General features: G+C 35.4%; 1 protein-coding gene across 6 annotated transcripts in view; it reads left to right on the forward strand.

The window, feature by feature from the left end:
• Positions 1 to 25193, forward strand: part of SLC4A10 (solute carrier family 4 member 10) — a 304439-nt gene that overhangs the window by 135561 nt on the left and 143685 nt on the right. For all 6 annotated transcript variants that reach the window (XM_044242202.1, XM_044242201.1, XM_044242203.1 and 3 more), the window contains 2 exons: positions 6564 to 6710; positions 22974 to 23112. In XM_044242202.1, coding sequence (XP_044098137.1) covers positions 6564 to 6710; positions 22974 to 23112 — 286 coding nt within the window. The remainder of the gene's footprint in view (positions 1 to 6563; positions 6711 to 22973; positions 23113 to 25193) is intronic.

Genomic DNA, 25193 nt, shown 5'->3' on the forward strand with positions numbered 1-25193 from the left:
ACATAATAGGAGTGGGGTGTGCTGGTCACAGAAGTCCTTGGAGAGGCCTAGAAAAATCTCCTTTTCTCTGAGTAAAAGAGGGTAATGTTACAAGGATAAATGAATGACGTGATCTAACCTGCATTTTAAGAGGACTACACTGGCTATTGTGCTTGGTGCAGAGCATGGGATTAAAGGTAGATTCACGAAGTACTGTCAGGAGACTGTTTCAGTCATCCAGGTTAGGTATTATGTGGCCCTGACCAGGGTGGTGAAGTAAAATAATAAGTTGTCAAATTCCAGACATATTTTGCCATTTGCTCCAATAGGTTTCCTGTTGGATGGGTTGTAGGCTTAAGAAAAAGAGAGAAATCTATAATGACTCCAAGATAATTGTTCTCAGCATTAGGAAATTGTTTTGTCATCAATTGAGATGGACAGGGTTATGGGGGAAAAACTTATAGGAGGTGGTCAGGATGGAGAAGACTAGGAGTTTAGTCCTGTATGTGTTGATTTTCAGTCGTCTTTTAGACATGCAATGGAAGTGTCAGCTGAGTGCTTGGGATATGACAGTTTCCACTCTGCGAAAGAGATTGGAGATGGAGACAAAATTGTGGGCTATTCACATACAGGTGGCCTAAGGGCAGATGTAGGTTTTGTGAGGGCTGACACTTAAGCATTTTTGAACGTTCTCTAGGGAAAAAACAACATTTGAATATAAATTAGGTACAAAGGTGGATATTTCTTTAGAATGAGAAAAAAATCAACAAATACTCACTTAAAAAGTGATAAATAGGGGCACCTGGAGGCTCAGTTGTTAAGGGTCTGCCTCCGGCTCAGGTCATGATCCTAGGGTCCTGGGATCGAGCCCCGCATCGGGCTCCCTGCTAAGCTGGAAGCCTGCTTCTCCCACTCCCCCTGCTTGAATTCCCTCTCTTGCTGTCTCTCTGTCTGTCAAATAAATAAATAAAATCTTTAGGAAAAAAAGAGATAAATAGCACAAAATTGTAACATTTGGAGAAATAGCGTACTTTTAGAAATGAACTGGCATAGCTGTGTAATATTTTCCCCCTAAATTTTTGACCCCTAATGTCAAGGATTTGTAAATATAATTTTCTGTTAAGGATATGGAACATGAACTCTATCTTTATCATTATTAATTAAAATTTATTCTTTTACTAATGTAGTCTAGAGAACTTGCTTCAATCCTTATAACTTATTTATAATTTCACAAAAATTTTAGGGTTGTCTTAAAATTTAAGAAAACTTCTGTCAAGCTTCTTGTATACATAACCTGTAGAATTTAGAAGAATTTTCTGGAGATGAGCTCTGGCTCTATACAACTGAAACTTTGCTTCTTTTCTACTATTCACATACTTCCAATGGGAGACAGAGGGAAAGAGAGGGAGAAGCAGGCTCTCTATGGAGCAGGGAGCCTGATGAGGAGCTTGATCCCAGGACCCTGGGATCATGACCTGAGCCAATGCCAGGTGCTTAACAGGCTGTACCACCCAGACACCCCAATAAATTGAACTTCCTTAAAATTAAAACATATACTTTATGAAAGACTGTTACAATGTTACAATGAAAAGACAAACTAGGGCGCCTGGGTGGCTCAGTGGGTTAAGCCGCTGCCTTCGGCTCAGGTCATGATCTCAGGGTTCTGGGATCGAGGCCCGCATCGGGCTCTCTGCTCAGCAGGGAGCCTGCTTCCTCCTCTCTCTCTGCCTGCCTCTCTGCCTGCTTGTGATCTCTCTCTGTCAAATAAATAAATAAAATCTTTAAAAAAAAAAAAAAGAAAAGAAAAGACAAACTAAAGAGAAGATTCTTGCAAAAGACATATCCAGTAAAGGACTTATATCCAAAATATACAAAGTACCCTTAAAACTCAACAATAAGAAAACAAAAATCCAATTACAAAATAGGAAAAAATCTGAACAGACACCTTACCAAAGGAGAAATACAGATAGTAAATAAGCATATGAAAAGATGATCAATATTTTATGTCATTAGGGAATTGCAAATTAAAAGTGAGATATCACCACATACCCATTAGAATAGCTAAAATCCAAAACACTGACAACATCAAATGTTGGCAAGAATGTGGAGCAACAGGAACTTTCATTCATTGCTGGTTGGAATGCAAATGGTACAGCCACTTTGGAAGACAGTCTGGCAGTTCCTCATATAGGTAAACATAAGCTTACCATGTGATCCAACAATTCAATCATAGTTATTTATCCAAGTGAATTTTGATATTTTAACCAGCCTGCAAGATTCTGCCTCAGGAAACTCCTTCAGTTTGGTCTTCCTTGCATTTAATGTCCTCAAGACATCAGTTCAGCTGTCTGTCTTGGCATCCTTTTATCTGATTATGCTTGGATATAGTTTCAGATGGTTTATTTTAGCCTTGACTTGGCAACTTTTTAGGATGTTACTTTTGGCACAGGCCCATCGAATCTACATTTCATAAACAAAGACAATATTCACTATACCCAGCCAGGCCCTCTGGACTTGCACCTAAGGTGTCTGGTGCCTCTTATCTTTGTCTGTCTGGGGAATGGTTATCTTCAGCAGTAATTATTAGAAACCTTTGCAATCTTGAGATTTAGTTCCAGTACTGCCCTCTGTAAAGTCTTTATTTTCACGTCTAGGAAATATTCATTGCCTAAATTTCCTCAGTTTTATTCATTGAAATTGCTTTTATGAAGATAACAGATAAACATCAATTTACAACTGTAATGCCTAATTTTTAGTTTTAATCTTGTTTGACTCCTTTATAGCATGTAAACTAGTAGCTGTCCCCTTTTTAAAACTCTTCCTCTTTGGTTTCTTTAACTTTTTAAATTTTGAAATGAAACAAACATACAGAAAAAGTACATAAAGCCTATGTATAAATTTTAAATATTATTGAAGCAAAAACTTGTATCAAGAAACAGAACATTTCTAACACCCCGGAAGCTCCTCATGTTCCTTCTCACCAGTCACAGATCCTATTCATCTTTATGCCAGAGGTAACGAGTTTTCTGACTTTTGTATTGATCTTTTCCTGTGTATGTATCTCTGAACAGTAGATTTTCATTTTTCTATTTTTAAAGCCTTATAAAAGAAATTATATTATATATATATATATATTTTGCTCAATAGTATGTGAGATTCATCTATATTGTTATGCATACCTGTGGATTATTGTTCTATATATCCCAATGTGTGAATATCTTCTACTTAATACATTCTGTTAATGGATTTTGGGGTTGTTTCCAGCATTTTGTCTTTATAAGCAGTGCAGTTGTAGAGAGTCTTATATGTGTCTCTTATATTTTTATACACCTTCATGTACTTCTCTAGGGCCCAAGGAAATTGCTGGGTTATATGGTATGCATATTTTCAATTTTAATAAAGAATGTTATATTGTTTCAAAGTAGTTTTGTATAATACTACTGGTACTATATGAGACCACACCAAGACATAGAATTGTCAACCATTTCAATTTTTGCCAAGATGGTGGGAGTAAAGAGATACCTCATTATGGTTTGAATTTCCATTACCCTGAGAACTAGTGGACCTCTTCTTACATTTATTAGCAATTTGTATTTTCTTTTTTTTTTTTTTATTAAATGCCTATTTAAGTTTTTTTTGTCTATGTTCCCATTGGATTTTCATCTTTTCCTAGGATTTGTAGGATTTCCTTCTATATCTTGTTAGTTAGTCCTTTATCAGTTATATGTGTTAGAAATACATTTTTTAAAAGATTTTATTTATTTATTTGACAGAGAGAGAGAACACAAGTAGGCAGAGAGAGAGTGGGGAGAAGCAGGCTTCCCGAAGAGCAGAGAGCCTGACTCAGGGCTCGATCCCAGGACCCTGAGATCATGACCTGAGGCGAAGGCAGAGGCTTAACCCACTGAGCCACGCAGGTGCCCCAGAAATACATTTTTTAATGCCTTGTAGACTCCCAACTCTTATGATAAAGAGAAGTTTCTGACTTAATTGTAACAAAACTTATTAATCATTCCTTTTTTAGTGTTCTTTAAAAATTGTTTCCTAACTTGGCATTAAGAATGTAGTGTCCAGCAACAATAGAGATAGAAAGCAGGTATTTAATTTCCCATATTTAATTGAAAGTCTATAACTTCATTATTTTTTAACTATTAAGTATTTAATTTCTTTTTCTGACACTTAAAGAAAATATTTTATTTATTTATTTGAGAGAGAGACAGTGAGAGAGAACATGAGAGGGGAGAAGGTCAGAGAGAGAAGCAGACTCCTGGTGGAGCTGGGAGCCCAGAGCAGGACTTGATCCTGATACTCCAGGATCATGGCCTGAGCTGAAGGCAGTCGCTCAATCAACTGAACCACCCAGGTGCCCTCTTTTTCTGACTCTTAAATGCTAGTTTTACACAAGGGTCTTTCTGAATTCTTTCATGTTCAACACATTCCTCCTGATTAATAATCTTCAACATATTAGAGAATAACAATGTAGTGATGGTCCAAGTAATTTGAAATTACTAACATTTAAGATTCCAAAATTGTGAATTACTTTAAGTATACAACTTTGTGATATAGCTTGATATTTCACAAGGTGAAGTTTCATCAAGATGTTATTGGTTATTTTGCTTTCAGTTTTTCCTTACACATTTTACATTATTTGTCTAGTTATGTTGAAATAATAATGCTAGAAATTTGTAATTGTATTGAATGCATAGATTAATGTGTGTTTGTTTTAGGGTTCACATCTTCTCTTCATTTATTCTGATATGTTTATTCAGGGAAGGGATACCCAGGGCAATACATCACACTTGTGAGTTCCACTTTTTTCTTAAGTTGGGAAGGCCTGAAACCTGATGACTTATAGGAATGAAATAATATCTTCTTTATATTTGTATTCTTGATTCATGGCATAATACCTCTCAATAAAATGTTTGTTATCTCAGTAAACATTTGTTAGGCATCTGCTGTATGCCCGGCACTGATTTAGTTGCTAAAGATACAAATTGACTAACATAGTGTCCTTCTCAGAGATGATTTATAAGAAAAAAATGACTTTTAGGTAAGCAATGACAATCAAGTGTCATTAAGTACTGGAGAGTCCTTAAGGAAGAAAGTGGTCAACTGTATTTAGAATCAGAGGGTATGGAAAATTTTATAGGTCGCATAATCCTTGAACTGAGACTTGAAAGATGAGTAGGTTTTCACCAGATAATTAGGAGAGACAAAGACATTTCCTACAATTGGAAGAATAAGAACAATATTAAGTAAAAACAGAGACTCAAGGACATTTGGCTAAAAGGATGAAGGGGCTCACATTGGCTTATAGTATGTGAAGCAGACTGTATTTAGAAGTATGCCAGAGATATAGGCAGAGGGCAGATATCATTTGGCCTTAAAGAGAACTAAGAGCTTTCTCATATAGGCAACAGAGAATGATCAGTGAGTTTAAAGTAGGGGAATAATGTAGTCAGACTTGCATTTTTTGGGGAAAAAATAAGCCATTGGCATTCAGGATGGATAAAAAGTGGGACAAGAGTGTAGCTTGAAAGGAAAACAAAACAAAACAAAACAAAAAAACAGCAGGAAGGAGAATGTTCTAGTAGTCCTGGTAGGAAATGATCAGAGTCCAACTAAGACAGCAACACTAGGGATACTGAAGAGGGAATGGATTCTAGAGATGTAAAGGAGGACCTGGTGATAAATTAGATGGTCTCTGAGATGACAGGATAGATGGTATACTTACTAACATAGACGATAGATGGCTAATACTTGGAAGACAGAGAAGAGGATGAGTTCCATGGACATGTTGTTTGACATGCCTGTGGGAAGGATATGCAAGTAATATGTCTAATAAGTGGAGGTATGCATAGGATGGCAGCCCAAGAGAGCAATCTATCATCAAGTTTTAGGTCTCAGAGCCTGTAGTAAATATGTATCAGCTGAAATGATAAGGTCAAAGATAGAGCTTGGGGATCTCCAACCTTGAATGGATAAATAGAAGAACCAGCAAACAAACAAACAAAACAAACAAACAAACAAAAAACCTAATATGAACAAAACAGAGAAGGAGTGCCAAGAGAAAGTGGTCATCAGGAAGAGAGTGGTCAATAGTATCAAGTGCCACAGACAGAAATAGTAGAACCAAAAAATCTCCATGGAATTTGGCATTACTGTGGACATTGGTGAAATCTGTTTTTTGAGATAGTAATTGTTTCACACAACTGTGAAGGGAAGGGGACTGGTGAGATAACAGTTGAGGGTCGGGAGAAAATAGAATAAATTTTCTTAATGAGAAGTGTATAATTATAAGTTATAAGGAAAAGACACAGAGAGATTAAGGCAATTAATAAACTAATGGTTATTATAAGATCTATAACCAAACTATTAGTATTGTAAATGTTTCTGATAGATCTGTGGTATATTTCAATAGGTCTAAGTGCCAAAATACATGCCAAGTTGCAAGCTTTACATTCCATAAACACTCAAAAATGGTTTGCTGGATTGAATGAATTGAGTTCTATTGACGTGTAAATCATCCTCTTCTGCAGTTTGGAATAATTTAAAGTTTAATTATGCATTTTCTTCTGCTGAAGGTCATCGGACACTATTTATTGGAGTTCATGTGCCCCTGGGAGGAAGAAAAAGCCATCGACGTCACAGGCATCGTGGTCATAAACACAGAAAGAGAGACAGAGAAAGAGATTCAGGATTAGAGGATGGGAGGGAGTCACCTTCCTTTGGTAAGAATCTGTCTTCTGTTTTTTTTTTTTTAATTAAATTTGCAATGGTAATAATCTTATACTTGCTTAAATCCATCATTAGAAATCATACCTCATACTCATAAAATCGTTTATACTTTACAAAAGATGTTAGTTGGTCTGATGGGGGAGAAGTAAGAGAGAAAAACCTTGATCTTTATTTTTCTCAGGTTGTGCTTCGTGAAGGTGAGAGTTGGTTTAGATTTGTGATTGAGGAAATACATATAAGTTGTAAAACTTAGTTGTATAAACTCTTGATAATATATACAAATAATAGTCATTGCTCTAAACAGTTAACCTTCCCGGGATGGGAAAATATCTTTTTTTTTTTTTTTTAAAGATTTTATTTATTTATTTGACAGAGAGAGATCACAAGTAGGCAGAGAGGCAGGCAGAGAGAGAGGAGGAAGCAGGCTCCCCACTGAGCAGAGAGCCCGATGCGGGACTCGATCCCAGGACCCTGAGATCATGACCTGAGCCGAAGGCAGCAGCTTAACCCACTGAGCCACCCAGGCACCCGGGAAAATATCTTTATTAAGTTCCCACATACTATTGCTGATGCTGGCCAAATTTCCCTCTAAGGACATGGACATTCTACTATTGTGATTCTTCTTCCTCTGGAAGTAGATACAGAATATCAAAATATAGTGATACAGTAGTTGTTAGCAATCTCTGAGTGCTATGAAAGCCTGTGTCTATGGCATAACCAAGAACCTGGCTTTCAGTTTCTTGACATTCCCATCTCCTCTGACCCTTTCCTTCAACTACACCTAGCTCAAGTATTCATCCATAACTACTCTGCCACTGAGGTCATCAGTGCATTTACTTTGCTTTCTGACCACACATCTCTCCTGCTTGTCTGCCTGTGCAAATGCTTGACTTCTCTACATTTTTCCTGTCCGTGCTGTCATCTTTTTTTCATTATTTTCTTATCCCACTCTGATTTCATAACCTATAATTTTAGTAATGCTTTTGTTAATATTCTAAATATTGTAGGTTCCCTGTTTTAATTTTTTTCATACCTTCACTCCCACTTAATCATACTTGTATTGGGGTCCCTCTGTGTTCCTGCTTTCTCTATGCAGCCCCAATGAGCACACTGTGCTGGATGAAGTCATTTAAGAGGGTAGAATATAACTGCTTAAATTCATTATATAATTGACCTTTAACAGCGCCTATTCAGTTCTATTCTATTTCTTTGGTTTTTAAATTAAGTGTTCAAAATTCTCATCATTCTCCACCATCCCTTTCTTTACTGTCATTTAGCAGATGCTTTCTACTTTGGAGGGTCAATGCGTCATCAGAACAAACTCATTCACCTTCTCCCTATTATGCATATCTATCTGTCTATATCTGCAACTTTCTTTTGATGCAGTAACGGAGTTTCCTTTTCAATTATGTTTATTTCCTGTTTCCTACCATCCGGAGATGTACACAATTTATAATCTAGTTGACCTCTTCCTCTCAACTGGATTGTTCTCACCATTTCTTAAACAGGATTGAGTCTCTGTCATTTTAAACAGTCCCTGATCTCTCTCAAACCCTTGGTACCCCTTTAGTTATTCCTTTGTGTTCAAATATGAAGTTAGTGGCATATCAAGTTTGGGGTAATTATTTTACTTTTAATATTCCATATATATTTCTTTATTCAGTATCTGTTTTCAGTAAGCATTGCAGAGAAATCTGTAGTCTCTGTTTTTTTTTCCCTCATTTTTAAAGATTATATCTTTTAAGCCTGAATGCTTATAGACATTTTTCTGGATTCCTTTAATTAAGAAAATTGCTACGACAGGCCTAGTGATGGGTGTATTAAAAATCCTTTCCAGTATGCATACACTGATATTTTTCCGTTTACATTACATTTTCCTGTTTTATCTGATTCTGTTCCACTTTGTTATCTTCTTTGTAAACATTAATTATCTGCATGTTGGATTAGTGATATGTGTTGTCTTTTCCCTTTGTGGTTTAAAGTTAGTTTCTCATATTATCCACTTGATTCTCTGCAATATCAGTTCTGCATTTTACTATTTCTATTATTGGTTTTGATTTTGTGGTTGCATTTTAGTTTTATTAAAGTTCTTGCTTATCTCATACTATTTTCTTTATATTTCTTTCTTTTAAAGCTTTTGTTTATTTGAGAGAGAGCGCGCGAGTGAGAGAGAGAGAGAGACTGAGAAAATGAGTGGGGGAAGGGGCAAAGGGAGAAGCAGACTCCCCGCTGAGCAGAGAGCCCCATGCAGGACTCAGTCCCAGGACCCTGGGATCATGACCTGCGCCAAAGGCAGACGCTTAACTGACTGAACCATCCAGGCGCCCCTTTCTTTTATTTCTTCCTGTCCTTTCCTAATTAGTTTTTCTTGTTCTTGACAGAGTCTATTTTTATAGTCTATTAATAATTCCCAGGTATTCTGGGCATTTTATTTCACTGCTGAATCAGATAATTTTTAGAGGTATGATCTTCCTTTGGGCCATTGAGATTATTTTTGATTTTCCGTTGATTTGTAGTATTTGTACAATTTCCCCATTACTTTTCTTAGAGATGCACTGCCATCAGTATGCTCCTTGTTTCAATCACTGTATATAGTTAGAACATTAAACTTCTCCAAATTCCAGGTACTTCAGCCAGAGGTAGAATAACTATTGTTGGGACTTGGTAAAGAAAATTCTGTTGGGTATCCTCACCTGCGTGATAAAAGGATGGTTGTCTCTGAGTTGGTAGACCGAGAGTGGAGGTGTAAAAGTGTCCTTGACATTTTCAGGGTTTTTTTTGTTTTGTTTTTTTGTTTTGTTTTTTTCCATGAGGTGGAGTCTGGGAATGTAATAAAGAGACAGCTATGTGGATTTTCTCATTCAGTCCTTCATTTCCTTACAGTTAGTCCAGACTTCCTCTTAGATTCTGAGAATGGATTACATATGTTGGACTAAACTTTAATGGGTATTTTGAGTTTTTGTTATTTTCTAGTACTTGAAAAATTATGTTCACATCACCTTACAAATGCTTAGTAAACAAACATAAATAAACTTGTTCCCTCTGTTTCTTCTTTTTTTTCCCCCATAGCTGGATGCGGTGTGTCAATTTTTCAGAACAGTGGTTCTCAACATTGACTATACTTGTGAGTTTTAAAAACATGGTGATGGCCAAACCCCACACTAGTCAGACCCTCTGGGGATAGGGCCTAAACCTGTAGGTGTTTTCTTTTTTAAAGTATCACCAGATAATTCTAATGTGCAGCCAACCTTGAGACCCATTGTTCTAGAAAATTTGCTATATAAAGTGTGGTCCAGGACACCTGGGTGGTTCAGTCAAACATTTGACTCGATCTCAGCTCAGGTCCTGATCCCAGGGTCCTGAGCCCACATTGGGCTCCACACTGGGCATGGAACCTACCTAAAACAATTTAAATAATTAAAAAAAAATAGTGTAGTGCATGAGCCAGCAATATTAACAATCCCATTGGAGCTTGTTAGAAATGCATAATCTCAGGCCCTAGCCCAGACCTTTTGAATCAGAATCTGTACATTAATAATATACTTAGGTAACTTACATATACACTAAAATTTCCACAAACGAAGCTCTAGAACATCCCCGTCAAGCCCTGTTATACATTAAAATCATCTGAGGAACTTTAAAAAATATTGATCCGTGGGGACGCATGCATGGCTCGGTCAGTTAAATGTATGGCTCTCAGTTTCAGCTTGGGTCATGATCTCGGGGTCACAGATGGAGCCCCACATTGGGCACTGCGCTCAGAGTAGATTCTGCTTGAGATTCTCTCCCTCTCTCTTCCCCTCCCCCTTTCCCCTCCCTCCCACTCTCTCTCTCTCAAATAAATAAATACATAAATACATAAAATCTTTAAAAAATATTTATGCTGGACCCCACCCTCAAAGACTTTCATCAATATTGGGTATTTCCTTGGACTCTGGTATCTTTTTTATAAGTATCCCAGGTGATTTTAGTATCCAACTAGGCTCAAGAACCATTGAATCTGAGAAGCTTCTGCCTCTTTATTTGGTGAAACTTGGATATAAGTCAGGTAGCCCAGATTCTCCCTCTAATGTGTCGGTTACTATTGGATGCCGTGAACCATCCTTCCTCCCCAAACGTACAACTCAATGAATGATCATCAACATGTGTATAACTACTATCTTGGTAGTTACATTCTACAAATCCCTCTTAGTGCTCCTTTCTAATCACTATCTACCATTGCTCCCCCAAAGGATCTCTAGCTTGTCTTGTTACACTGGATATTTTGCTAGTTATTGAATTTTATATAAATGAACTCATAGGGGTGTTTGTGTCTTTCTCTATTGTTCAATGTTGTTTTCTGTGTGATTCACCAATGTTTTCAGTTATAGCTTTAGTTTATTAATTTTAATTTTTGTATAATATTCATTTGTTTGTATATGCTGTGCATTCTACTACTGAAGGACATTTGGATCATTTGCATTTTGAAGCCACTATTATTGATGTTGCTGTGGGCATTTTTATGTCTTTTGGTGCACACATGTAATTCTCACACCTTGAACTTATTGTTGAGTGGTAGGGTATGCATATTTTCAATTTGAGCAGATAATGCCAAATATTTTCCAAAGTGAAGTACATATTTATACTTCCACCAGAAAAGTATGAGGGCTTATGTCATTTTACACTCTTGTCAGCATTTGGCATTCTCTTAACATTGACCATTATTGTAAGGTATATAATGCCATGTTGTTTTAATTTACATTTTTTGAATACGAATATGATTGAACAACTTTGTGCATACTCTTTGGCCATGTGAATAGCCTTAAATTTTTAAAAATTAAATTGATAAATTTTGAATTGAAATTGAAAAATTTTTTTACTGGATTTTTTTTCCTTACTGATTTGTAGAGTTTCTTTATATATTAGGGCTATAGGTCCTTTGTTGATTTTACATATTTCATATATCTTCTCACATTTGTGGCTTATCTTTTCACCGTTTAATGATGTCTCTTGAATATTCCAGAAGAGACTACTAAGAGTCCGAGAACTTTATTCCTTCATGTTATTTTATTCATGTTGTTATTTATATCCATTATATATTTTAATAAATATAGAAACATCCATATTTTGATCCACTGTATTCTTGGCTAGAGTTTGTATTATAATGCTCTATGTTCTCAGTTACCTTCTTAAAAATAAATCCAATATCTATCAACATATATTTATATTTATACCTAGAAGCTTCTTTCTGATCTTGGTAATACTGTAATTCATGATTTATGTCATGCAATTTTAAGGGGCATAGACATGAAAAAAATAGTCATTAAGTAATACATTTGAACATTTTTTGTATTAAAATTATAACCTCTTTTTTTTAAGATTTTATTTATTTATTTGACAGAGATCACAAGTAGGCAGAGAGGCAGGCAGAGAGAGAAGAGGAAGCAGGCTCCCTGCTGAGCAGAGAACCCAATGTGGGGGTCAGTCCCAGAACCTTAGAATCATGACCTGAGCCAAAGGCAGAGACTTTAACCCATTGAGCCACCCAGGCATCCCAAAATTCTAACCTCTTTAAGATGCTAAAAGTATATTGGTAGGATAATCATGAAAAGACTTTTGTGAGTGTAATGTAATACTTATAAAATCATTTCTACTTTAAAAAATGAAAAGCCAGATACAGGAAGTCATAAGTTATTTGAACCCACCCAAAATATCTCTTGTCCCTGAATAAATTATCTTACTTTAATAAATCATCATTTCCTATACTATTACTGTTATCCAGTGTGTCTTAGAAAAGTCTTTTAAATACCTGGTGCCCTATCTCAGACTTTCAAATTCTCTTTATTCATAACTGCCGTTATTTTTTTATGACTAGTATTTTAAAGGAGTGTGGTGAGTGGTCCTCATGCTTTATGAAGGGAAATACTAATAAATCTCAAATGTATGGTTTGTGACCACAGCAATTGAGTTTTGGGGCTGGATGCATGAGATTAATAGAACCCCAGGTTACTTATGCAGAGTAAACTGAAAAAAGTAATTGAAAACAGTGATGAGACAAAATGTTTCAAAAGCAAGAGGAACATAGTACCAACCAGTGTTGAGGCATAGCTGCTCTGGGCTGTGGTTGCTGATAAGTGAGTAGTTAGAACAGGTGTCATGCAACACGAATGGACATATCTCCTCACTCTGGGTAGGCCTAATGGAAAGATGTAATTGATTTCTTAGTGTAACAGTGAAATTGCCATTTATGCTATTTTTAATGGCTTTTCAAAGTACTGATTTTTTTTTTTTTTTGGTCCAAAAGAACCACCACAAAAATAACAGGCTAATTAGAAGTATTTCTTTTGATTCAGATAAGATCTGGTTTTGTAGATAGTAGATGAATATCACCCAGATTGTATACTTTTAGGAAAAAGAATGTACCAGGTTCTTATTTAAGATAAACTGGATTGGAAATGTATATGTTGTGCTATTGATTTTCTTAAGCACATCTGATATTTATAGGAATTCATCAGTCTCATTTCAAATAAATATTCATGTTCCATTCAGGAAATTGGCATCTTACTTTGAAGAGGTAGTGAAGCATAGGACTTGGCTATGGACTCAATTCCTGCTGTAGAATTTAGTTCAATAAACTTCCTAAAATATTTTGTAATGAAACCAAACTTCACATGATTAACATTCTAAAAGAGAAATAATGCCTGAAACAAATATGCTACATAAATATAATTTATTTTTCTCCTTCTTTTGAATATATATAATCATGTATAAGATATAGGTTGCATATTAGTGTGAACAATAACATCTAAAAACTGAGGCACCCTGTTTTTTAAGACTTTATCTTTTAGAGCCATTTTAGGTTTAAAACAAAATTGAGAGGAAGGAATAGCGATTTCTCATGTACCTCCTGCCTGCACATAAGCAGAGCCTCCCCCAGTATCAGCATTGCCCACCAGAATGGTCTATTTTTTACCAAGGATAGGCCTGCATGAACACATCATGATTACCCAGAGTCCATTAGTTTACTTTAGGGATCATTCTTGGTGTTATAAATTCTGTAGGTTTGGACAAATGTGTAATGGCATGTATCATCATTACAATATCATACAGGATATTTCAATGCCCTAAAAATCCTCTGTGCTCAGCCTATTCGTTCCCCCTCATATCCCTTGCCAAACACTGAACATTTTACTCTCTCCACAGTTTTGCTTTTTCCAGAATGTCATGTAGTTGGAATTATACACTAAGGTAGTCTTTTCAGATTGACTTATTTCACTTAATAATATGCATTTGAGGTTTCTTCATGTCTTTTCCTATCTTGATAGGTTATTATTATTATTTTTGCACTGAATCATATTTCGTTGTCTGGATATACCACAGTTTATTTATCCATTCACCTACTGAGCAACTTGTTGATTTCTTCCCAGTTTGGGCACTTATGAGTAAAGCTGCTAAAAACATCTGTGTACAGGTTTAAATTTCTAATTTCTTTGAATAAATACTAAGGAGTGTGATTACGGATAATATGTTAAAAAATATTTAGTTTTGTAAGAAACCGCTTCTAAGTGCTCGTGCCATTTTGCAGTCCCACTAACAATGTATGAGAGTTCCTATTACTCCACATACGATAGTTGCTAGCATTTGATTTGGTTGGTGTTTTGGCCATTTTAATAGATGCACAATGGAATCTTGTTTTAATTTGCACTTCCCTGATGACATACAATGTGGACAGTTTCTTTGTATGCTTATTTGCCATCTGTTTGTGACATGTCTATTAAGGTCTTTGGCTCATATTTATTTATTCATTCATTCATTCATTTATTATATTCTTCTTTATTAAGTTTTTATTTTATTTACAGCACAGTAAATATTTAGTGTTATATGAGTTTCAGGTGTGCATACATTGATTCAACAATTCCATACAATACCTGATGCTCATTATGACAAGTATGCCCCTTAATCCTCATCACCTATTTCCCCCATTCCCCCCCCCACCACCCATTTAGTAACCATCAGTTTGTTCTCTGTAGTCAAGAGTGTTTCTTGGTTTGGCTCTTTCTCTCTCTTTTTTTTTCCCCCCCCTTTGCTCATTTGTTTTGTTTCTTGAATTCCACATATGAATGAAAGATATATATATATATATATATATATATATATATATATATATATAGATTGGATACTTGGGATGCTTCCATAATTTGGTATTATAAATAATGCTGCTATAAACATAGGGGTGCATGTATCTATTTGAATTATTGTTTTTGTATTTTTGAGTAAATATCCAGTAGTGCAATTTGTGGATCACAAGTTAGTTCTATTTTTAACTTTTTGAGGAAACTCTGTACTGTTTTCCACAGTGGCTATAGCAGTTTGCATTCCCACTAATGGTGCAAGAAGTTTCTTTTTTCTCCACACCCTCGCCAACACCTTTTGTTTCTTGCATTTTTTATTAGCCATTTTGACAGGTGTGAGGTGATATCTCATTATAGTTTTGATTGGCATTCTTGTAATGATGAGTGATGTTGCATATCTTTTCATGTGTCTGTTCACCATCTGAATGTCTTAAGAGAAGTGTCTGTTTGTGTCTTCTGTCTTTGGCCCATTTTTAAAAATGAGCTTTTTTTTTTTCTGATTTTTGGGTTTTAAATGTTCTTTGTATATTTTGGATCATAGCCCTTTATCAGTTATGTCTTCTGCAAATATTTTTTCCTAATCTATAACTTATCTTTTTATTATCTAGACATTATTTTTTACAGAGCACAAATTTTTAATTTAATTTTAAATTATTGCTTAAGAAATTTTTAATTTTAATGAATTCCAGCTTATCAGTTCTTTATTTCATGGATAGTGTCTTTGATGTTGTATCTAAAAAGACATCACCTTGTGCAGCCACTTTGGAAAACAGTGTGGGGATTCCTTAAGAAATTAAAAATAGAGCTTCCCTATGACCCTGCAATTGCACTAGTGGGTATTTACCCCAAAGATACTGATGTAGTGAAAAGAAGGGCCATCTGTACCCCAATGTTCATAGTAGCAATGGCCACAGTCGCCAAACTGTGGAAAGAACCAAGATCCTCTTCAAAGGACAAATGGATAAAAAAGATATGGTCCATATATACAATGGAATATTATGCCTCCATCAGAAAGGATGAATACCCAACTTTTGTATCAACATGGATGGGACTGGAAGACATTTTGCTGAGTGAAATAAGTCAAGCAGAGAGAGTCAATTATCACATGTGGAACATAAGGAATAACACGGAGGACACTGGAAGTTGGAGAGGAGAAGTGAGTTGGGGGAAATCGGAGGGGGAGACAAACCATGAGAGACTGTGGACTTTGAGAAACAAACTGAGGGTTTTGGAAGGGAGGAGCGTGGGGGGTTAGGTGAGCCTGGTAGTGGTACTAAGGAGGGCACGTATTGCATGGAGCACTGGGTGTGGTGCATGAACAATGAATCTTGGAACACTGAAAAAATAAAAATAAAAAAGAGAAAAGAAATAAAGGGCACCACCTTACTGAATATCAAATTTTTTCTTATCTTAACTTTTAGGAATTTTACAGATTTGTGTTTTGCATTTAGAAATATGACCCATTTTCAGATAATTTTTATGAAGGGCAGAAGGTCCCTGTCTAGATTCATTTTTTTACATTTGCATGTCCAATTGTTCCAGCACCATTTGTTGGAAAGACTACCTTTGCTCCATTGCATTGCCTTTGCTTCTTTGTCAGAGATTAGTTGACTATATTTATGGGGGTTATTTTTGGGCTCTTTATTCTGTCTGTTCTGTTGATCTATTTGTCTATTCTTTTGCCAATATCACACTGTCTGGAGTACTGTCATTTTACAGTTAACATTGAAGTCAGGTAGTATCGGTCCTCTACCTGTTCCTCTTTTTCAATATTAATGTTGCCTAGTCTGGATCATTTGCTTTTCCATATAAACTTTAGAATAAGTTTGTTGATATTCATAAAATAACTTTCTGGGATTTTAATTGAATTGTATTGAATCCCAATCACATTGGGAAGAACTGACATCTTGATAATATTGAGACCTTCTATCTATGAACATGGATGTACTGTTTTTTAGGCTCTTTCATTAATTGCACTGCATTTTAAGATTAATACCAGGTTAATATTAGGTTATTGTAAGATATAGAAGAGATAGTGTATGAAAATAACTGATCCATAAAGATATTAATAAATTAAAAATTTCTTTTTTCTTTTTCTTTCTTTTCATAATCTCATCATAGTCAACTACTATTTCAATAAAATAGAGTTTAAAGGTTAGTGATTCATTTATGAATATAAAGGCATTTATGATCATTTGTAAGGTTCTTATAACTGTAACATTGAATAAATTGTGGGATTTAATCATAACTATTATAACTATTTCTGTCTTATACCATCTCTTTGTACTTATTTATTGGGTCTAATTATTATTCTGCTTTTGAATGAAAACACCGGAAGGCTCCCCAGCTTTTCTAGTCATTTTTAGGTAACTCAAAGTTCTCTAATCAGTAATTAAAATATTTAGATTCATGTAATAGTGAAAATTCGAATTTGGCTTTAACTGTAAGGCTTTTCTCCCTTCCCTCGCCCAGGCCTGCTGCAGCTGAGGAAAGAGGCTGTAGTTGCTCCCTTTTTATTTTCCTCCTACCTTGAGCTTCTCCTTTTCCCAGATGTTCCATCATTGTCCTAACTCTGGTTTCTGATCCCTTCAGATTTGGAGCATAGGAAATGAAAAGAACTAAAAGGGGTGGGGTAGGAAAGTTTTGATTTAACTAGTCCTGTCACAAGCTGAGATCACACTCTCTAGGCTTAATAAGAATTTGAATTTACTCATTCTCCTCTGCAGTGTCTCTCACCTGCATTCTCTTCTGCCTTATTGTTTATTCCTCCTCATCCCCTAAGCATTCAGCTATAGTGACATATTCTTCCTGATGAAGTCTTGTCTATGCTGCATGGCAGCCTTTTGCAACAGAATCAAAGAGAAACCCACATTCCACAGTCTCTCTCTCTCCCTCTGGTTCTCTGTCTCTATCTTGTGTGGCCCATATATAATTTACAGAAAATACACACACTCTCACTGCCTTGATAAATACTAGAAGAGTATGTTATCTAAGGCAGCAATCTCCGTGATTAGCAGTGGGGCCGACTTTGTGTTTCTCAGGCAGAAATCATACCCAAGTCCATTCCAGGAGGGCATATCAAGCCCTTCTAATGCTCTTGGAACTCTACTTGCTTGACGTGAGGGAGGGGCAGACACCCCTCTTCCCTGCCTTTATAGGAGAGCAAGGAGACTTGGGACTCACATTATAGCTTCCTCTGAAAAAAATCCTCTCCAAAATGTGTCTACAGTTTTCCACTTATGACCCTTTTATAGCCTTCGTTTGGGTGAGGAGTTAGATAACTAGGTTTTCAGGAATAGGATTTGTAAATTCTGTATGTAGTCTTACGTCCATTTTGGAGAGAAATATGTATTAGTTCTTGGTGCTTCCGCTGAAATGTTTAATTAATCTGTTATCTTATGACAGAATGAGCTAATTAGCATTAATAGCAATAAATAGATTATTTAAATTATGTAAATGAGTTAAATGTAGGACTCTAAAGGAACAGACTATATACTTCAAAAAATAGGAGCAAAATTTTAAAGTTCAAATGAAGTTGGAAGATATTGATTTGTAGAGACTGAAGACATGAATTTGAAACAGAACCATCAAAATAATCATTATTTAACAATTTCATATGATAGATTATCTGAATATTGATTTACCTAAAGTACAACAAGGATAAAGAGGAAGAAACAAGGATACAGTAATTCAGAAATGCATAATGATAAATATTTCGTATTGTGAATCTGCTCCCTTGAGCTAAATGTCATAGTGCAAGAGGCTTCCTGTCTTCATGACAGTAAGATCACATATGTAAATGCAAATTTCCCAGTTCACTTCTGTCATTGTACTTGTTATGAAAAATCTATTTCTCAACGTAATTGTTGACTCTTCTCCAGAAAGGGCCTAAAAAATAGAGAACTTTGGAACAGAGCCGACAGGAGAATATTTTCACTCATTGTTAGGAAAAATGTACTTAAAAACCTGGTATTAATATGTAATTATAACAATATAAGTAACAAAGCTAATAATGAAAAGATGAAACTTTGCTAGGGAATTTGCTTATTTGCAATTACGATTCTATTAGGGGTTTTCTTCTGGTAGTTTGATTTTCTTAACTAACCGTTTATGAAAATATTGTCTATATTCCAAATAAAAACAGTTTATTTCTTTCTTTCTGATTGTAAAATAATACATATTCTCTGGACTTCCAGTGCTATTGAACATTAGACTAGCCAAATCCTGTAGTTCTTACTCAGTTCTATCATTGATTCTATAGCATCTGATTAGCTTCTTGTCCTTTTGAAATTCTTTCCAAACACGGCCCCTGTTATGCTGCAATCTCCATCAGCTCTACAATCTATAAGGACAGAGATTTTTTTTCCCGTTTACATCAGTCTAATTCACTGCCTAGAATAGTACCTGGCCTATGAAGGTACTCATTAAATATTTAATGTATCGATCCTTTTACTTATCTCTTTCTTTTCTCGTTCTTTTGTTAACTCCTCTTCCTTCTCCCAAATCTTAAAGCTGATTATTTCCCCAATGTTGAGTCTTTTTCTCTCCCTACTTCTTCATTTTTGAGCCCTCATGCATTATAATCATATGACTTCTCTAAATGCCACCCATGTCTCTATCACTGACCCTGTCATCTTTTCCAGAGTGAGATCTCCAGCTTCCCTGTGACTATCTTTATATGTTTGTCCCAAAGTCACCTCAAATTTAGCATATCTAAAAGTTGTCTTTTGAGTTCTCAGTCTGTAACAGTGATTCTCATTCTAATGACCCTTTTCTTTCTCCAGTTTTTTTTTTTTTTTGAGAAATAACTGACATACATCACTGTGTAGGTTTAAGGAGTACAGCATGATGGTTTGATTTACATATATTGTGAAATGACCACAATAGGTTAGCCAACATCCACCCTCCATTATCTCATATAGATACGATAAAAGGAAAAGAGGGAAAAAATTCTCCTTATGATAAGAACTCATAAGATGTACTCTGCTAACAGCTTTCCTATATATCATACAGCAGTGTCAGCTGTGGTCATCATGTTTACATTACATGCCTGGTACTTACTCCTCTTATAACTGGAAATTTATACCTTTCAACCACCTTCCCATTCTCACAGCCCCCACCCACTGCCCCTGATAACCACAAATCTCTTTTTCTATGAGTTTGGTGGGGGCTCTTTAGTGTGTGTGTGTGTGTGCGTGTGTGTGTGTGTGTGTGTGTGTATTTGTTTCTTTGTTTTGATTCCATAGATAAGTGAGATCACATAGTATTTCTCTTTCTCTGTCTGACTTACTTCACTTAGCATAAGGCTTTCAAGTTCCATCCATGTTACAACTCTGTTTTAATCAATGGCACTATTATTTTCTCATTCTCCCTACTTCAAATTGTAGATCTGTTTTGGCAGGCACATATTTTCATTTTAACCATCACCAGTACCACTGGCATTAGCATCAATCATCATCAGTAATACTTATATAATGCTTTATAATCTGAAAAGTATTTTTGCATCCATAACTTTTTGTCTTGGAACTTATTCCTATCTTTTATCAAGAGACTAATTTTTGACTATTTAAAATATTTGATTTACTCTTGTGCAATAAATTTAAAATTACAATCAAGTTAACTGTAACAAGGAGAAGTACAGAGTGCTGTGAATTGGGATAACAGATGCCTAACTTAATTGTTTGCATATGAATGTGCTTATATGTGTGTTTGTGTGTGTATTTTGCAAGGCTGATTGGATAGGCTTGCTGAAGTGTATTACATTGAAGTAGATGCTGAAAGATATATGGGAGAGCTAGAGGAAACAGTGCATAGAGTGACCCTGACATGGAAAGGAACATGGTATTTTTAAGAACCGATAAGAAAACTAATGATCCCTGAATGGAATAACAAGGGAAAGAGTGGCAGAAGATAAGGCTAATGAGATAGGCAGGGTCTAGAGCCTCACTGCAAACATTTATTTATACAGAAAGTATGATGCTATAGTATATTTTATATTAATTGTATGTTCACTTTTGACTTCTGAAATCCTATCATTTGTGACTGTGATAACCTAATCTTTTAAATAACTGATTAATTGGTTTATTTTCACAAAATATATTTAATATTATAGAATTCCATAATCACTATATGTTTGCTACTTATTTACTCATCCTTTCATATTTTATTTATTTATTTATTTATTTATCTACTTAAAAAAGAGTCTGTTTATTTAGTTGACAGGGAGAGTGAGAAAGAGCACAAGAGCAGGGAGAAGCGCAGAAGGAGAGCGACAAGCAGACTCCCTGCTGAGCCGGGAGCCTGACCTGGCTCAGTTGCTTAACCAACTGAGCCACCCAAGCACCCCTCTTCTGTGTTTTAAAAAATACTTGAGAATACCAAATGTTTAGTTGGAATAACATTGAATATATGAGTTTTTCACTATTGAGCCTTTCCATTAGTATACATTCATTCATTTATTTAGGTCTACGTTCATATTGTTTAAGAAAGTTTTATAATCTTCATCACAAATATATTGTATAGTTTAAAAAAATTTATTCTTAGATAGCCTTGTAGTTTTGCTTCTAAAATAAATGGATTTTTTTCCTACTAGATTTTAAAATAACTTTTACTATATTATAAAGGTAGAATGGATTTTGTTTTTTGTGTCCAGCTACCTAGTAAAGATTTCTAGGTAAACAATCAGATAATGTTTTAAAAATATAAACCAAAGAAGAAATAATGAAGATGAAATCCCCAGGCATGCTTTCTTCTTCTTCTTCTTTTTTTTTTAATTCTCAGAAAGTGAATTAAAGAATGGACAAATAAAGTTGGGGATATTTAGAGTAGGGGATAATTGGAAAGGAGATGAAGTTATAGTTACTGGAATGGAGTATACTTGCTGAAGTGAATGGAGGTGAATTTAATGATCTTTCAAAACTTTCCCTGGAGTATTCCTCTTAAAAGAAAATACCTTGATGTGGCTCTCAAGTTGTGACAAGTGCCTTAAATCTAATTGACTGCTGGCTTGCTTTTCTCTGCTAGGTATCTCATATCACCAATACTTTTAACCTGAAGAAGTTTATCAGAAATGAAGGATGTCCTCAGTGCCTTCGTCTTCAACACACACACACACACAAAACCTATTAACACCTTTGGATGTCTTCCGTACCCTCTTTTCTGTAGCCATCACACAGTGCAATGAGTGAATACCACCTTGTGGGTAGCATGGGCAAGTAGGTCAGATTGGACTAACTGTCGTTGAGTAGTCCCTCTAAAAATGGGGACCCAGTTATCTTAACTAAACTGGAAACTGTAAGGCTAGCCAGCTGGACTAGAAGCCTTGTAGGAAACACAGTCAATCTATGTCCCCAAATTATACAGGTCCCCACTTTAGACACCCCTAAATTGTGAACAACATGTTCTTTCTAGGAACATCATGCACACCCTTGAAATTGTGTGTCTTGTGTCCAAATCACACATTATTTTGCTCCCCTGCCAAGAACATAGTGACTTGTGGCATAGTCATGGTCATAAGAAGTCTTCGAACGTTTAGGCAAACACCAACAGAGATGATGTAGCATGCAGGTGATTTGGGGTTTGGTTTCCATTTATATAGCATTTTGGAAAAGGCACAACTATAGCAGTGGAGACCAGATTAGTGGTTGTCAGGGCTTGGTGAAGGGGCAAAGGTGTGACTATAAAAAAGCATTACAAGGGAGTTCATGGTGAATTACATTCCGTATAATTTTAGTATAAGTGAATTTTATCATAGTCTGTTCTGAATATTACCATAAAGCATAGGATAGATGATGAGAAAAAAATGTGTATGTATATAAGGGAGATACAGAAATAGTTTCTATGATGAGTGTTATAAATAATCAAAAAATAATCATGACATTTAATATTCTTTTTGATAATCTATACATCCTATATTTACATTTTATATAATTATCTCCCAAATTATACTAGACTTCATGTAATGCTAAATTTAGTTCAGTTTTTTTTTTTCTCTGAATTTAGTTTTAATTTCCCAAGTCTACTCTGGATGATTGTCACATGGGGGGGCAGGGAGGTGTGAGTTTGGAGTGGTGTTGAAGTTGGTGATGAGGCAATTTTAAGGTTGAAGTCATAGTAATGCATGTTCACGTCTCTCACTTTCTGTAGACACCCCATCACAGAGAGTACAGTTTATTCTTGGAACTGAGGATGATGATGAAGAACACATTCCTCATGACCTTTTCACAGAACTGGATGAGATTTGCTGGCGTGAAAGTGAGGATGCTGAATGGCGAGAAACAGCCAGGTGAGGATTTTTGTTGAAGGGTGAAGGTATAATAAACAATGTTCATGTTATTGGAAAAGAGATTTGTAAAGCCACGATTTTGCAAACATACATGAGCTTTGATTTCTGAAATTGCTCATCTGGCCTGGGCATATCCTATAATGGGATATGGGTCAGAATGAAATCTGAAGGCAGCAATTATAGTAAATAGTGATGCAGAGCCAGCAACAGCTGCAGGCTGAAAGATAAACAGTAGCATAATTTGTGTGTCATCAGGAAAACAATAGGAATCTAAAAGTAATTTATTTCTATCTTTTCAACTGTTGGCCTATGCCCAAACTAGTGATATTATATGATAATCTGAGTGTGGGGCTTTTTTAAAGAAAGGAAAAACATTATAAGAGGCTTTAGGTATAGTCCTGGATTCATTTATGTACTATTTGGTGAGGGTAAAAATATTTTGTAGTGTGTTTCCAGGATATATATACATCTAAACATAGTGTCTTTTTCAAAATAACTTTTCAAAAATTACTTTTCTGTCAACTGTAATTAATATTTCTATACTGCCATGTAAATGATGAATTGCTGTAAAAGAATAATAAGCTAAATTTTACATTTACTTTTCATTCATTCATTCTTGCTTTTTTGCTCATTTATTCAACAATTATGGAATATCTATAATGTGCCAGGTATAAGGGATAGAGAGCAACCAAAATCTTAGACTTGACTTTAACAATCTCACAGTTTAATGAGGGATTCAGACAAGTAAATAAAGTTGTATTTACTGTTTAATGAATGCTGTGACACAGTTGTGCACAATGAACTGTGGACATACCAAGTGTTGTCCTTTAACAACTGCTTTCCAAATTTTAATATGAATATAAATCACCTGGGGTCTTGCTGAAAAGTAGACTCTGTATGCCTCAGGCATGGAATCTCAGATCCTGCATTTCTAATAACCCTCCAGCTGATGCGACTCCAATGTTTTTGGTTTGAGGATCACATTTTATGTAGCAAGGATCTAAACCACAAGGGTGAAGGAGAAGGGATCAAGATAGCTTTCCTAGAGGAGGTGATTCCTGAGCTGGCTCTTGAAGGGTGAGTTGGACTTAGCTAGGAAGAAAAGGTGAAGGGGCGTTATTCTAGGTAGAGGAGGTGGGATATGCTTGAACATGTCCATTGACACAGATTTGATTGCTTTGTTAGCTTATCCCTTCCATAGTCACACAGCTCTCAGTGTTAGAAATTCTTTCTGTTGGCCATATTTTTCAGTGGCCCAGGGATTGAACAGTCCTATGAAGGCCGCTGTACACCGCTGGATCATATTAAATTTCTGGTTGCATTTAATTATTGCCTTAACTCTACCCAGAGTTAGTGTGAAATTAAATGTTCAGTCATGATATTATAATAAATTTTGAATAGTCTTTGCAGGTTCCTTTTACTTAAAAAGTACTAGAAGTAAATAGAAGAAAATTAAAATGTCTATTACCTAGTCCATCTCTGTTAACATTAAAAAAAAAACAATAAAATGAACTGCTAGTATTTAAAATTACCAAAGTACAGAAAGATTAAAAAAGCAAAAGTATCCTCTACTCTTGTTCCCATTACCTCTCTTCAAAGGTAATCACTGTTCTTGTGTCTCTTCTCATAAAAATTTCAGACCTAGATCTGCATGAAAATGTATGTCCATTGAAGATTTATACACTAGGGATTACAAACAAAATTCATGCCTCACTTTTTCATTTAATAATATATTTGGACCATTTTCCATTATTATCAGTACAGGGCACTCAATCTTCTTAATAATTGCATTATATTTAACAATACGAATGAACTTTATTTAGCCTCTCTTGATAAGGTTCTAGGTTGTTTTATACGTTTGCTACAAACATTGCTGTAGTGATCATTCACATGTATAATTTTGGTGTTATTTTGTAGGTGTTTAGGTAAGGTGAATTTTTAACAGTAGAACTTATTTACCAATGAGAGCAGGCTTTTAAATTTTATAGATATTTGCAAAATCATCTTTATAAAATGTTTCAGTAATTCATATTTCTATGAACAGTGTACGAGAGTGTTTATTTTCCTCAAACCCTTGCAAG

Source organism: Neovison vison, chromosome 3 (genome assembly GCF_020171115.1).
Source record: "Neovison vison isolate M4711 chromosome 3, ASM_NN_V1, whole genome shotgun sequence".
Taxonomy (NCBI): Eukaryota; Metazoa; Chordata; class Mammalia; order Carnivora; family Mustelidae; genus Neogale; species Neogale vison.